Source organism: Trichoderma asperellum, chromosome 2 (genome assembly GCF_020647865.1).
Source record: "Trichoderma asperellum chromosome 2, complete sequence".
Classification (NCBI taxonomy): domain Eukaryota; kingdom Fungi; phylum Ascomycota; class Sordariomycetes; order Hypocreales; family Hypocreaceae; genus Trichoderma; species Trichoderma asperellum.
This window is the reverse complement of record NC_089416.1, coordinates 6,121,316-6,135,458: the sequence shown is the minus strand read 5'-3', so window position 1 is coordinate 6,135,458 and position 14,143 is coordinate 6,121,316. Positions and strand designations below refer to the sequence as shown.

At 50.9% G+C, this 14,143-nt stretch overlaps 5 protein-coding genes across 5 annotated transcripts; 3 read left to right on the top strand and 2 right to left on the bottom strand.

Moving 5' to 3' along the window:
• Positions 1–25: 25 nt before the first annotated feature.
• TrAFT101_004326 (uncharacterized protein) lies at positions 26–2,716 on the top strand. Its single transcript, XM_024903071.2, has 3 exons — positions 26–862; positions 931–1,265; positions 1,321–2,716. The coding sequence occupies exons 1-3, from the start codon at positions 459–461 to the stop codon at positions 2,454–2,456; spliced, it is 1,875 nt and encodes a 624-aa protein (XP_024765879.1). The 5' UTR covers positions 26–458; the 3' UTR covers positions 2,457–2,716.
• Positions 2,717–2,734: 18 nt separating this feature from the next.
• On the bottom strand, positions 2,735–5,818 carry TrAFT101_004325 (uncharacterized protein). Its single transcript, XM_024910457.2, has 4 exons — positions 5,477–5,818; positions 5,029–5,340; positions 3,330–4,929; positions 2,735–3,264 (listed from the first exon to the last, which is right to left on the bottom strand). Exons 1-4 carry the CDS (start codon positions 5,507–5,509, stop codon positions 3,107–3,109), a joined length of 2,103 nt encoding a protein of 700 aa, XP_024765880.1. The 5' UTR covers positions 5,510–5,818; the 3' UTR covers positions 2,735–3,106.
• Positions 5,819–6,085: 267 nt separating this feature from the next.
• TrAFT101_004324 (uncharacterized protein) lies at positions 6,086–8,783 on the bottom strand. The gene is made up of 2 exons (XM_024902223.2): positions 7,606–8,783; positions 6,086–7,541 (listed from the first exon to the last, which is right to left on the bottom strand). The coding sequence occupies exons 1-2, from the start codon at positions 8,570–8,572 to the stop codon at positions 6,217–6,219; spliced, it is 2,292 nt and encodes a 763-aa protein (XP_024765881.2). The 5' UTR covers positions 8,573–8,783; the 3' UTR covers positions 6,086–6,216.
• A 983-nt stretch (positions 8,784–9,766) lies between these two features.
• Positions 9,767–10,450, top strand: TrAFT101_004323 (uncharacterized protein; the record flags this gene model as incomplete). Its single annotated transcript, XM_024902971.2, has 1 exon — positions 9,767–10,450. One exon carries the CDS (start codon positions 9,767–9,769, stop codon positions 10,448–10,450), a length of 684 nt encoding a protein of 227 aa, XP_024765882.1.
• Positions 10,451–12,176: 1,726 nt separating this feature from the next.
• On the top strand, positions 12,177–13,933 carry TrAFT101_004322 (uncharacterized protein; the record flags this gene model as incomplete). Its single annotated transcript, XM_024902970.2, has 3 exons — positions 12,177–12,246; positions 12,310–12,440; positions 12,527–13,933. 3 exons carry the CDS (start codon positions 12,177–12,179, stop codon positions 13,931–13,933), a joined length of 1,608 nt encoding a protein of 535 aa, XP_024765884.1.
• Between the last annotated feature and the right edge of the window lie 210 nt (positions 13,934–14,143).

Sequence of the window (14,143 nt, the reverse complement as noted above, 5' to 3'; positions counted from 1 at the left end):
ATGCAAGCTGCATCATCCCTGTCGCCCAAGCCACAAGCTTCCAGCCAGCTACGTACGGTTCTACGCAGCGCCATGGCGAGAACCTGATTTAATTGTCTGCCTGATTTGAGGAGTGCTGGGAGCTGCGAACCGCCGCAGGGTCCCCTCTTCGCCTGCATCTGTGCACTATTGTATGCACATCACATCAAGCCTTCGTCTTCTCTCCGTCAAACGTAAACTTTTTACTCCAGCTATAGCAACACTCCGGAGCAGCTGCTAGTGCTCTAGGTCCACTCTGTGTCGATACTACCCGCTCACGACTACCGTACGATTCCGCTTCTCCATCCTACCGCATTGCATTAGCTATTGATTGCGCGCTTGCTTGGCTTAATCGCTCTACCATTGTTGCGGCTACGGCAACTCGCAATTCGTCAAATCCGTATCATGATCTGATCAGCACAAACAAATCGAATCTCGCCATGGCTCCAGCTCGCCGAGGCCAGCCGTCTGCGCTCTCCGTCCCTCTTCCCGCTTCTTCTGCCGCGCTCGTCGATCTGCCGCCCATTTCTGCTCTGTTCCTCATTGACTTTGACGTCAAGGCCGGCTACACAATTGCCTGGAAACAAGCCATTCCGGGTCTCGAACTCGAGGGTCTCGTCGAATATAAGTCGCTGCCGTCCGGCCTACACACCGTCTCCGATGACCTCATATACTTTGTCCATGATGGTGCGCATGCGGGCTTGAGCGCATTTGTCAATGAGCCTTGCGAAGAAGAAGAGGCTCGCCATGCTCGAATGATTTCCGTGGGAATTCTTGTTCCCCTGAGCTATGGAAGGCTGGGGCGGGCATGGAGGCATGCCGACAACTTGAAGCAGATGGCGGCGTAAGTAGTAACTCTTTCGGCGCTTTATATAAGCTAGAGCTAGAGCTAAGCAAGATGCTTTCGAACAGGAACCTCGTCAAGGATCGCACTCAAACCGAAATATTAGAAAAATACTGGAATACCAACAAGGCCAGAGAGGGAGAGAGTTTCTCAACTATCGCCACCCCCATCTCTCCGGTACCAGATTCGTCGCGCAAGGCTCACGACCGAAGTTCATCTCTCACCGATGGCGTTTCATTATTCCAGCCTGAGCACAAGCTCTCTCCTTACCATCCTGCATGGAGCCTTCCCGAGCTGCTGGACAGATTCGGGCCCTTGATTTTCCCTATCCATCGAGCCGCCTTGCTTCGACAACGTATATTAATATCGTGCCATGCTCCGGTACATGAGATTTGCAACTTTGGTATGCAGCCTCCGCCTCGGAATTGAATCTTCACAGAAACTAACAAGCTACCAAGTATATAATATATCCATCTTATCCAATATCCCACTCTCCATCACAGACTCGCTACCTACACCTTCTCCACCTCAGCGTCTTCGGCCTCTATTCAGCATTGGCGTGCATGACATTTCGTTTCTCATGGATGATCTCAAGGCATCAAAACGTAACCGCAATGATGAAAACGCCGTCGACGACGCTGATGAATCGGGCTCTGGGTGGATTGCCTGCACCACTGACAGCATCCTCGCAACCAAGGACACTCTCTGGGATATGCTCATCACGATGCCTCCAGATTACTCTGCAAATGCTAAAGAAAAAGCTTGGCCGATTGTAGAGTGCCCTGGCGGAAAACCAGTCAAGGCTACTCAGCGTGATCTGCGTCGCTTTAACGCCCTACGTACGGGCCTCGCACGCTTGGCTGCGAGCCCACCGACGCCGACTCTAGGTCAAGACCCCCGATCCCCTGAATCTGAGACCTCGGCAGTGAGGTTATCTACTAGCCATTCCGCTAGGCTAGTTAAAGATGAACCTTATGGAGCAACTGACAATCTCGTCGAACCCGTCACCTGGGCGGCTTTTGCCTATAATGGCTTCATGTGGTGGGCCAGCGCTGGTGAGCAGATTCGCTCAGAAGAACAGGAAGAGTCAACTCGCGATTCAGCTCTTCTTGCCGATCTATTATCTCCAACCAGCCCCAATATCGGATCTATGTCAATGCCCCCGCCTGCTTCGTCGCCGTCACAAGCAGAGCCCCTCAGTAATTCAATCGCCTCTCTTGCCGCCCGCCGCTCAAGTGTCGACGGAGAAGCTAACATCGAGCTGGCCATCATAACTTACTTCCATCGTCTCACCACGCAAATGCTCTCTGTCCTGGTGGACATAGTCGACGCTGCCGATGAATCGTATCGCGACAGCAATGATAGCGGAGGTGCCGACGGAGATGAGGACGAAACCGAGGACTTGATTCTCAGTGGCAGTGATGATTCCGACTCCGCTGTTACCATAGATAGCCGGTCCATTGAGAATATGGGCCTCGATGTTTGGAGCGCCAGCGATGCTCTGTTTGTGCAGGAGCTTGTTGCCGTGTACTTTGGCAGGCAGGTCGTCATTGAAGGGAAAGGGGTTGAAGTATGCGGCGTACGAGTATGTTGAGCTGATAAATTGCCGTTTTACCCTACTTTTTTTTCTTCTTCTTCCTATCCTTTACTTTCTATATCTTATTTTGGCAAGATGGCTTGAATGATTTATCTTATGACTACCATTGGGGAATGAAAAAATGAAGGCGAAGGAGTAATCTCTGGCGATAATAGATATTTCCATGACGTACATAGATGTAGGAGCAGTAGTAATTACAACAGGTGTTCACACGCACACACTTACAAACCCACATGCAACGAAAGCACAATTTTCCGATCAAGCTTTTTTTTTTTTTTCCATTTTACATTGTATTGTTCCTCATGATGTGATTCTAGGTAGGATAAAGCTAGGTAATACAAGTAAATTAACAAAAACCAACATAAAATTAAATCCTTATGCCATTTGAAAAAGAACTCCACGCCGTCGACGAGAACACGGCTACCCAACCCAGTCAAGTTAGTTTCCCTTGCCGCAACAACACACACACATTTGATGCAAAGTCAACCTCGAATGCTACTCTCCCAAAGTACCTAATGCTTTGAGGCAAATTTCTTCTCTCCCCTCACTCTTTTTTAGAATTTTTTTTTTTTTTAAAAAAAAATCTTTTCTTTTTCAAGTCTAATAAAACACACTCCATGACAACTTCCTGTCTAGGAGAAAGAACCTCAGCTCTCATCTTCCGTATCAGTATTCGTGTCACTTGTGTCATCCTCCTCTTCGTCTGTGCCGGACTCTTCGTCAGAGCTGTCCTGCTTTCGCTTCGGCTTGGAAGCCTGGGCGGTAGGTTGCCCCTTGAGAGCCTGCATTTGTCCAGCAATAGAGTCTGCATCAATCACATGTTAGCTGAAATCTTTTAAATATCCTATTAGGGGTGCCAAGATGGCTTACCTTCTTCGGGTTCGCTAATTTCGTCTTCGGCCTCCATCTCGGCCGCCTTGCTAGCATCTTCCACAACAAGAGTGACTTCCATCTTGGTATCGAAACCGACATAAGAATCGCAGACGACGTGCATGCAGAAAGTGTAGTGGCCTGGTTGAGGAGGAGCGGCGAACTGAGCCTTGAGAGTCTGCATGTTAAAGGTGGGCTTGCCGTCCTCGGTAAAGATGGGCTGATCAAACTTGTCAAAGGTGAAAGGAGGAACGGCCATCTTGTCCTGCTTGGAGTCACTGAGGAAAGCGTACCACTTGGGCGAGTGGTCTCGGGCGTAGTGGGGGGCAAAAGTCAAAGGTGGCAGGGCAGAATTCTCCTCAACGGCGACAGGCTTTCCATCAGGGCCCTTGACAATCTTCTTCTTGCGGCCCATAAGCGCATCCAGATCATCTTCAGCGGGATCAATATCTTCCAAGGAAACCTCATCGATAGCTGGAACTTTCTCGGTACCAGGAGGGATGAAACGGCCTTTGATGACCAGAGTGACAAGAGATGAAGGAATAATGACCTTTTCGCCAGTAACCTTGAAGAACGCCTTGGCAACACGGAAGAAAGGGAGCTGCTTTCCGACACTGATGGTTTCCTTGTACTGCTCTTCGGTAAGGAGATCCTTGCCAACAGCGAGCTGTCTTCGCTCGGCGTCGGGGAGGTCCATGAATTGCTGAACAGTCAGATGGATCTTTGAATCGCCTTCAATGGCCGCGGCAACCTTGTCGTTGATGTGAGGGAGCTGGAGGAGAGGAGATGACTTGGGAGATACTGCCTGGATGAGATGCTGGTTTGCTTTGAATGATCCTGCGATGGGGCCAATGTTGCCGAATGCCAATGCAATCGCTGCGAAAGACTGGTTCAGTGTCCGGGCAATCGCGCCAACTTCGAACTTGGCCTTGGTCAGTGCAGGGTCATCGAGCTCGACGCGACCAAGATAAGCCCACAGTAAAGCAAGCACCTTGCGTCGTACGCCACTATCGAGGTCTTCGAGCTTTTCCTTGTCCTTGAGAGAGAAACCACACGCAAATGGCGAACTTTCACCCTCTGCTGAGATCCGGGACTCAATTTTGGAAAGGCCAGACTCGGCTTGGTCTCCCTTGAGGATGGCCTCGAATTCCTTGCCAGTGCTGAGAGCAGTAATGATACCACCCTCGTCAATCTCTTCGTTGTAGTGTCTGAATAGACGGTTGGCACTTTCCATTAGGACGCCTTCTTTTGACATCCGCTTGGTACCATACCACCATGAGCCAACAAGGTAGGGAAGTAGAATACCCATAAGACCGGTGTAGAGCAGAATCAGGTATTTGCCGTTGCCCTCGGCGATGATGAACTGAGGTAGCGCAATGCCGATGCTGAAGCTCTGCTTGCCATCAGGGTGGCCGTACTGGATGTAGTTGTTTCGTACGTCCTCATCTGTCAGGGCTTGGTAGGCTTTTGTGAGTTCGACGTATCGGTCGTTAAGCATCTCCAGAGTCTCATTCTTGGAGGGGTCCGGCCTGACCTTGTCCGGGTGGAATTTGACAGAGAGTCTCTTGTAATGGGATTTGATTTGTTTTTCAGTAAATGACTGCGCATCATATCAATGTTAGCCTTGAAAGCGCAGAGTAAAGAAGAGTATGTCGCCCGGCTTATTGTCCCAGGCCCCGCCATCAGTCTTCTTGCTTACCTCTGAGATGCCCAGAATATCGTAGGGATTCCAAATCTTGGGAACGATTCTTTGTGTGACAATAATAAGATAGACCATGCCCGCCATGAGCGCCCATCCCAAAACAACGAATATCGCCCTCTTAATCTTCCTCTGCTTCCTCTTCTGCGCCTTGCGCAGCGACACTACGACATCGGCATGCTTTGTTTTGTAATCGGACGAGATGCGCGGCGCAAGCGCATCGTCGTCGGTGCTTCGGCGGAAAAGACTGTATGTCAAAGGGAGGGTGACCAGGCCGGTGACGGTCAAGATGAAGAAAGGGAAGAACTGGCCCTAAACGGTCGAGAAACATCGTGGTTAGCATCATCATCCCGGCCCCGACAGCTCCAGCCCACCCTGCCAAGGCGAATCGCGAGAGGTGGCCAAACGACTTCGGCAGAGCAAAGAATCCGGCACAAGGCAAACGTACCTGTTCGTCGTACGAGTAGTCTGAGCTGCTCATTTTGACGGCCTCGAGGAGCTCAGCCTGCTCCGGGAAAATGCAAACACAAGAAAAGTATGGCCAACGATGCCAACTGGAGCGACTGCCCTTCTCAAAAGTGTCCTTTGAATGATGGTATAAGCGCAAGGTCCAACGGCAACGGGGCAGTGGATTATCCGGCTTCCCCACATTTCATGAGGCCAGATATAGAAAAAAAAATCAGGACAGGCGCCTTATCACGCTAATCTGGGCTAATCTGCGCCTTAGTGAGGTACCGAACAGCTGCCGCAACCTTGCCAGTACGTACTCCGGAGTCTAAGAGGTAGCCAAGTTTGTCTGGGGCAGGCCGTCGTCCAAATAGGCATGTCAATTGCTATTGTGAGACGCCGGAAATAGCATCTCGTAGAAGCGCCGTGGAAACACATGGATGTAGCATACGTTGCAACGAATTCCACGCCCTTCTATCATGATACCACCTACTAGCAGTAAGTACTAACGGTGGTGCAGTTTTGAGTTGGTAGTATTCACATGTGATGATCACTGATCACTTTTACGCCACCATGTTTCTCGATACGCGCGTCCTACAAGCAATGATTTGCTGCAACTGGCCTGGGTCTAAAATCAATAAACTCTATGGACAAATCTGTCTTCTTCGCTGACACGGATCGCTACTCGTGTGCTAAATACTACTATTATACAGTTATGCGTAAGCCCGCCTTCTAAAATTCTCAATTGCTAGCATCATCTTTCTCTTCGCCGTCTTGCTGTAGCGGCGTAACTTCGTCAACATCGTTGGTGAATTCGCCATCCAGATCTGAATCGTCCTCTGTCGCCGTCGCGGAAGACACCATCGCCATTTCTCCCAGCAAAATGCTTCTCAAGTCATCATCGCTATAAATCGACTGCATGCTTCCCCTCCTGACCCACGGTCTGGTTTCTCTCCTCCCCTGGTCTATCAATCTCTCTATTTTGAGTCGGTTCGATATGAACTTGAGCTTGGGAAACGTGCTCTGCTGTCCCTCGTGTATCATTCGGGCCAGTCGCTCTGCATCGGGGTCTGTTAAAAGGCGCCAGTAGTCCGAGGGAATAGATTTGGGCCAGATGGTGATTGTTCCGCCAAATTCCTGCAGCCAGAGCTGGCTCCAATCTTGTCCCAGAGGGCGCGGCAGCAGCTCTGCATGTCTGATAAACTTGAGCCACTTGTTCATGTCAAGTTTGAGGTAGTGCTCAATCGCCGACATGAGATATCCACCACGCCAGCCTCGCCCCTTGCGATGAGTGACGGGATGGCCAACGGCGCCTCTTGAAGAAAAGAAGAAGAGGTTGATATGAGGGTTGACTTGGCTCACAACGGTGAAGTTGACGTTGAAGTGCGTATTCAGCGCTTTGATAGGGATGTCTGTTCTTAAGCTGCCGTCCTTCCACTTGTGGCCGAATGAATACGGCGCCAGTGTCCCATCACGCATCTTCATCATGAGGACAACAGGGTTGAGAATGCCGGGGACCGCTGCAGATGCTAGTACGGCAGACCAAATGACGCAGTCGGGGCTGGTCAAGTAGTTGCAGAGGATAGTTGGAGAGTGAGGGTCGGCGGGCACGCAGCTGACGTTGAGAATGCGACCAGTTCGCTCGTATGCCTCCTTGAATGTCATTGAACCCCTTGTAAACCATGAGCATCGCTCGGCCCAGTCAACCGAGTCAAAGCGGGCTCCAGTCTTCCACCATCTGGAGAACCAAGTCGTAAATGGCTCGCCGCAGGCTGTAATTCGGTACGCCAGAGCTGGCACTAGAAGCTGCTTCAGCTCATCGTTGGTGTGGGTGGCAACAAGGCCAGCTATAAGAGCACCTCCGCTGGTACCGGTGATGACGTCGGGTAGCAGGTCTGCGTCGAGCATCGCCTTCACAACTCCAATATGATAGTAGGCGAAAGTAGCTCCTCCGGATAAGCAGAGTGCTGTTCGGCCGTAGTTGGCATGCAAATGCTTAAACAGTATTCGTTTTTCATCGGCTTCGAGCTGCTCCGTGTGGAGCAAGAATCGGAGGCTCTTCTCGACTAGTAGCAAGTCAGCATCTCATTCGAGGACCGTTCTAAGGGGGGGTTGTAATGCAGAGCTCACCATCATCAACGAAATTTTGCACCAAGTTCTTGGTTCCATAGTATGTTTGGCTGTAAAGTCTTGGATTTTCCACGCCAACAAAGTTATTCTTGACGCAAGCCTCCAATAGCGCCCTCAAGTCATCAACAGCTTTTCTCAGTTCTTGGCGATTGCCGCTTGCTTCAAGTGCTTCTGCCTTGATTCTCGTCTTGCGTATCTGTCCCCATACTCGCTTTACTGTCTTTGAATCATAGTAGGCGAAATCGTCGACCTCTCTCCAATTTTTTCGACCCAAGAATTCATCCAGCTCCTTCGCTGCTTTAACCCAGCCCTCATAGCTAGATGTTCTGCGCATATTTTTGCGCAGTATTTCACGGCGACCGCGCCATGTAAAAAAGTGTTCGTAGAACCATATATACCATCTTGTGGAAAGATACGCGACGCTCAGTCCGATAAGCCACGAGAAGACAAAGAAAAGAAGCGGCCACTTTGAGAGCAAGTACAGGTACCCCTCTCTTGTCTCATCTTTTGTTCTGGTGCCTAACAGTCCCTCTACCGCCGCAGCGCCTTTCCTCCTTTTCTTCGTCCCTCGTTTGCTTCGATAGAGGTTTGGGTTTATCGGAGCCCAGTCGTTTTGCGCCGTGACGAACGTGCCTAGAGTCGGGGTTGGAGGCACAGGCAGATCGCCTCCAGCAGCCCCAGCGGCTGCTGCGACAGCTGCGACATCATCTTCCAGGACACTGCCGGCCACCGAATCCCTCTTAGTCAGGTTGACCGAGCTGACGCTTCTGGGCGACTTCAAGCTGGAGGTGTCGTCGACTGGGCTTTGCAGAGGGTCGGGCGCTTGTAGTGCCCTCTCGAATGCGGCCAGATCTTCCGGGTCGAGATAGTCGGTATCGATGTTGGGTAGCGCAGACGGATCGAAGGCATCGCGAGGAAATCCGTAGGAGTCGTCGTAGGGAGCGAGTTCAGGAAGAGGCTGCGCCATTGCGCCGACTGACAAGGAGATGCAGATGTAGTTTCACGTCTTTTGAGAGCTCATACATTTCCAAGAAGGTGTAAAAGAAGCCATAGACGGCTCGCCTACCAGTTATACACTGCGATTCGTGTGATCTTAACAAGAAGTCGTAAGATTAAAGTGCTGTCAAGCTTGGCCCTTTGCGCCTCCAGATACGTACATGCATCAAGCCGGTCGGCGCATGACGTCTACGGTGGCTGATTACAGCGGATTTTTGTTGGGACAAGTGGGGAGACTCCCTAATATTTAGCGGAGGGGGGCAATTAATCCAAGATGCGTCAATGATGGCAGGGGCCCACATGCAAACTGCCACAACCGGCAGAGTGGCTGGTCTGTAAGCTGGAGAGCAGTTCCAGTTACCTATTCCGGATTGACGATATCGTCGATTCTCTTGATCTACCCACAAAGCAAGTACCTATGAACTGCACATGCATTCTTTTTTTTTTTTTTCTTTAACATAGCAACGGTTTAAAAATGCTTCATACCTAGGTACCTTAGGCATATCACATGGGTAACTAGGGGTACTTTGCAGCGCTCAAATGCGCTAGAGGCAGTGTCAGGGATCTCTCATGCACGACTTGCAGCCGCTCTCCGTGATGGGTCCCAGACCCTGCACTACGGTAGGTGTGCCTGCAGGCCAATATTTCAGGTGATTGAGGCGCTGCCGAGAAATGAACATCGGGGGGCTCGCGCTCCTGTACGGCCGCCATGTTTAGAAGGGAGTATTCATATTCAACTCTTACGAAATTCAGACTCATCTCAATGGGAGATTGCATATTCCCAAGTCGCCAAGTGGTACAAGCTATTCCAATCCCGAGGCCCAAGTGCGCTGTATTGAGTGACGAAGCACTTACACCAACCAGACGTCTCAGCCACGCTTCAACCACGCCTCCCAGACTTTGTTGTCGGCCTCCTGCTCTGAATTAAATGTGGTTTTCTTAATAGCATGGGCATGCACTTGCCGTTGAGCCCAGATGAAGAAACGGTTTAAGTACCTGTTGATGCAGGGCAATGCCCAGCTTATGAGGCAGGCACGCTGCAAATATTCGTTTAATGCAATTCGCCTGCTCGCAATGAGAAGATTCTTCTTCCTAACATCAGTTTCAGCAACTGTAAGTCGAGCATTCATCTACTATTCCGTATGCGTATCGCGTTTCTTTTGCCATGAAACCGACCATCCATAAAGTCGATCCGAATGGAGATACACTGCTCATCCTCCGCAACCCAAACGCGCCGTTTGCAGGAGATGCAACCGTTTGGCCTGATGCTCTGCCAAAATATCGCTCAGATAGATTGAAACGAAATGAGCGAGAATTGGAACTAATCGCACAAGCCGAGCACCCGACTCCTGATGGCCCGCGAGAAGTCCACTTCCAGCTCTCTTCAAAGCATCTCACGCTTACATCGGAATATTTTCGAGCACTAGTGGCCAACCGCTGGAAAGAAGCCAGCTCAAGCTGCGGCTTCGCTTACACTGTAACTGCTGAAGATTGGGACGAGGCTGCATTGCTCATGGTCATGAACATTATACACTGTCAAACCTCGGAAATACCCCAGGATATCGATTCTGAGATGGTTGCGAAAATGACTGTCATTGTCGACTATTACCAATGCACTAAGGCAATCAGTTTCTACGTGGATATATGGATGAGAAGCTTCGATTCGAGAGAGCTCTCTTGTGGTGGCTATAAAAGAAAGCTTTTGCTTAGGCTTTTCATATCCCAGCTCTTCTTCAATGCTGACGATTTCCAACGATGCACGCAGGTTATCATACGCGAAAGCAGAGGCCCAATGCATTCTCTTGGACTACCATTTCCTCAAAATCTCATTGGTGATTTATACCTTTGATGCTTGAAGATAGTTCGATTAGCCGGATGACTAACTCTATCACTAGATGCGCTTGAAGATGACAGGAAAAGTCGTGTTTCCCAAGTTATCACTGCACTTCACAAGTTAACAGAGGCTTTGCTTCTGGGCAACGGAGCGTGTTCACCTACATGCTCTTTAACATCCGCCTGCCTTCTAGTGAATACTATGAGAGGGTTGAAACTATCCGAGCCCAGACCAGCACCGCCTTTTGTGGGCTATAGCCTTGCGGCGATGAAAAATGCTTTTTCTAAAGTCCGGTGGCCAATATTTTCGAGGCCTATGCATTACAACCATTTGCCCGGATGCGATATGGGGAGGTACATTGAATGTCTTTTTCACGTGTATTATGACGGAGTAGATGGATTGAACTTGGGAGCATTTGTCGATATGAGCAAAAAGACATAAAAGCGTCTTCTCGGCTTTCGCTAGTTTTGGGAAGCAGTAGTATTGGGTTCGGTGTTCATGCCCGCGGCACAAACCTCATACTGGATTACTTCTTTTACGCCCTATCAGATAGCCTTGGATTGGACATGGAATGATGGGGGGGGGGGGGGGATAATCATTTTACACGTATAGATTTCTTCGCACCTGAATGGCCCAGAATCTTGTGTCTCGTTACAAAACACGATGCTGTGATTCGTCGCACAGGGATTGCGGCAGGATTTAGCCATCAGTGGTGGGGTGTGCTTTTGAACCACATGCGTGAAGGCGGTTCTACACGACATGTCACTGATGATCATGCGCTCAAAATCTCTACAAAGTCTCCTTTTCCTATCCTGGGTTACTACCGATAGGTTCGGCCTGTTGGATGCTCTTTAATCTCTGCGCACGGTAAAGTATTTAGAAGTGTTGGTTGGGCATCGTCCCGTCATCTCCTGCATCCCAGCTTCTATATAAGTCGCACAGGCATTGTTATGGTCCACAAGCATGGGCCGCTGCAGAAACCCTTTGCAGATCTCTTCGCTTGCCTCCTTTCAAACGAGAAAAAAACATGAGACATAGAGCGGTGCACGCGCCGCTTTGTCTGAACCGTGCACATGTAGGAGGGGGACATGAGAACCTTGATGAGCAGACAGCTGAGAGGCCATCGAGTGATACGGTGTCCAGGCGCCGGAGTGTCGCGGGAGAACCTGGATGGCCCAGTGAGGCTTGGGTTTGTCATCATGTCACAAAGTCCGGAAAACAGGACGCCGTCGATGAAGAAGCTACGCCAACAGCAGGGAGCGAAAACTCGGCCAGGCAGAGCTGATGAACAGTGGAGATTCAAGACGAAACCAACGTTGCTGTCAAACACACCGAGAGCACTGCTGTTGAACGCCAGGCGTTCTCCATCACATCGATTGCAATCCCCTAACAACCGCAACTATATTAATGGCCTAGCGCCTGCTTCAGGGTGCCGTCGCCACCAGAAATCAAAGGCCCCTCCTACGTCAGCGCTCCCGAAAGCATAAACTGCCGCCGTCCTTCAGACTTTCTTAGCAGCCTCTCACACCACACCCGCAACTGGCAGACGCCCAGAGAAGAGCGCAGACTTTGCTTTGCAACTGCAAAAAGACGGCAGCGAGCCTGCACCCGCGATCGTCGATATCCGTCAGGACTCCGCATACCTGCCAGCAGCCGACATACAGCACCGTTGCCGCCGCAGCCGACCTCGACTCTACCTTGACACTATTCGCGGAGAGACAGAACGAGAAACAGACTCGCCATGGGGTTGGAGGCGAGGGGTGTCGACAACGACACCCGCGGGTGGATTCTTAGCAGCGTCAGCGGCATAGGTATGTAGCAATCATCCATCGATGCCACTATCTAGACAATTACTGACTCTCATGGTCCTGAAGCTTGCGTCTTTGGCGCGTCCATCATCTGCGTCGATGCCTTGGTGCGCCTCATCCCGGGCAAGTCCAACTTCCGTATCCAAGACAGCAACATCTTCCTTGCGTGCTCACTGAGCTTGAGCTTCGGCGTCATGGTGAGTCCTCATTGCCCTCGTCTACTTCCTGTCCAATTATATAGTACAGCCAACTGACCGCTGCCCCCTGTCTTCTCTACTTCTAGCTCTTCTCCTCGTTGTTCAGCATGCTCCCCGAGTCCAAAGAATACTTTAAGCAAGAGGGTTGGACCGATCAAGCTGCTGGCCTTGTTATGATGGGCTTCTTTGCCGCAGGCTTTATTGGCATCCAGGTCGTCTCGCGAATCGTCCACCAGTTTATGCCCTCCCACGTCGTCGACTGCGACCATAGCCACGACGATACTGCCTCTCACGATGGCCATGCCCACCACGCGCACTCGGGCCGAGCACATTCTCGATCTAATCGCGGCCGTCGCATGCTCTCTCGAGCCCCTGACAATAAAATCTCTGATATTGTCGAGACGAGTAGCGATGATCAGCACCTCATGAGCGAATCAACTCCTCTACTCAGCTCAGAGAGCCGTAATGCTGATACGACGCTGACTCGCCAAACCTCTGCGAGAGATGAAATGATCCAGCGACCCGGCAGCCCCTTGACGCTGACCCGCAGCCGGACTACTACCGCTGGCGATTCCACAACCCCAAGCAGGCGACCTTCCATATTCGAGGTTCAGAAGAGGGTCATGTCCTTTGTCAAGGACACCAAAGCCAACTGTGACGAATCTGGGCCTTGTTACGGATATACTGATCCCTGTGGCCAAGAATGCTTCAAGCATATGAGCAGTCGCGCGGCCAGCAATGCGCGCCCGCTGCCGGCTCTCCGCACAGCTACTGGGCATTTCCAACCTCACCACTCCTTTCATGCTACCCATGATCACGGTCACGATCACGGTCACGATCACGATCACGATCACACTCGCAGAGATACCAGCGACGCACCTGTCAGCCCCAGCCGGGTGGCCTCTCGCGACTCCTTGACCTTGACGGATGAGGACACCAGTGAGAACGGCTTTCCCTGCGACCAGATGGACGAAGGCGATATGGAAGCTCAGCATCACCACCACGTCCCTGCCAATGCCTTCCTCGCTATAGGGCTGCAAACCTCCATTGCCATTGCCCTGCATAAATTCCCTGAAGGTTTCATCACCTACGCAACAAACCACGCCAACCCTGCCCTGGGACTCAATGTCTTCATGGCTCTATTCGTCCACAACATCTCCGAAGGCTTTGCCATGGCCTTGCCCCTTTACATGGCTCTTGGGTCCCGCTTGCGAGCCATGGTCTGGTCGGCTTTATTAGGTGGCCTGTCCCAGCCCCTCGGAGCAGGCATTGCGGCGCTGTGGTTCAAACTTGCCAACAAGACGCATATGACTCTAAATGCTGTAGCGTATGGGTGTCTCTTCGCCTTGACATCGGGCATCATGGTTAGCGTTGGCCTGCAGCTCTTTGTGGAGAGTCTCAGCCTTAACCATGATCGCAATATGTGCATGTTCTTTGCATTCCTTGGCATGTCGCTGTTGGGTTTGAGCAATGCCCTCTTTGCGGATCACTAACACGCCTATTCATGTATGCGTGCTTTCCGGTAAATTACATGATATAGTCGAGTGTGCATATATCATTCATAGGGCCTGAAATAGCCACTTTTCTTAATATGATACGGGGGCTCTATATTTCCTATGTCTTGTCTAACAATGCATTGGGGTTTTGGCTGCACTAGATTATGGATTAAGGAGTCAATCGGGGAATTTTTTATGGGATATCCT

Excerpts from the sequence above, each read along its gene's own strand:
- TrAFT101_004326 (XM_024903071.2), top strand. The coding sequence starts at position 459 with ATGGCTCCAGCTCGCCGAGGCCAGCCGTCTGCGCTCTCCGTCCCTCTT. Across the intron at positions 863-930 it reads AACTTGAAGCAGATGGCGGC|GAACCTCGTCAAGGATCGCA; the intron begins GTAAGTAGTAAC and ends GCTTTCGAACAG. Across the intron at positions 1,266-1,320 it reads ACATGAGATTTGCAACTTTG|TATATAATATATCCATCTTA; the intron begins GTATGCAGCCTC and ends CAAGCTACCAAG.
- TrAFT101_004324 (XM_024902223.2), bottom strand. The coding sequence starts at position 8,572 with ATGGCGCAGCCTCTTCCTGAACTCGCTCCCTACGACGACTCCTACGGA. Across the intron at positions 7,542-7,605 it reads GCAAAATTTCGTTGATGATG|TCGAGAAGAGCCTCCGATTC; the intron begins GTGAGCTCTGCA and ends ACTTGCTACTAG.
- TrAFT101_004325 (XM_024910457.2), bottom strand. The coding sequence starts at position 5,509 with ATGAGCAGCTCAGACTACTCGTACGACGAACAG. Across the intron at positions 5,341-5,476 it reads ACTACTCGTACGACGAACAG|GGCCAGTTCTTCCCTTTCTT; the intron begins GTACGTTTGCCT and ends TCGACCGTTTAG. Across the intron at positions 4,930-5,028 it reads ATATTCTGGGCATCTCAGAG|TCATTTACTGAAAAACAAAT; the intron begins GTAAGCAAGAAG and ends TATGATGCGCAG.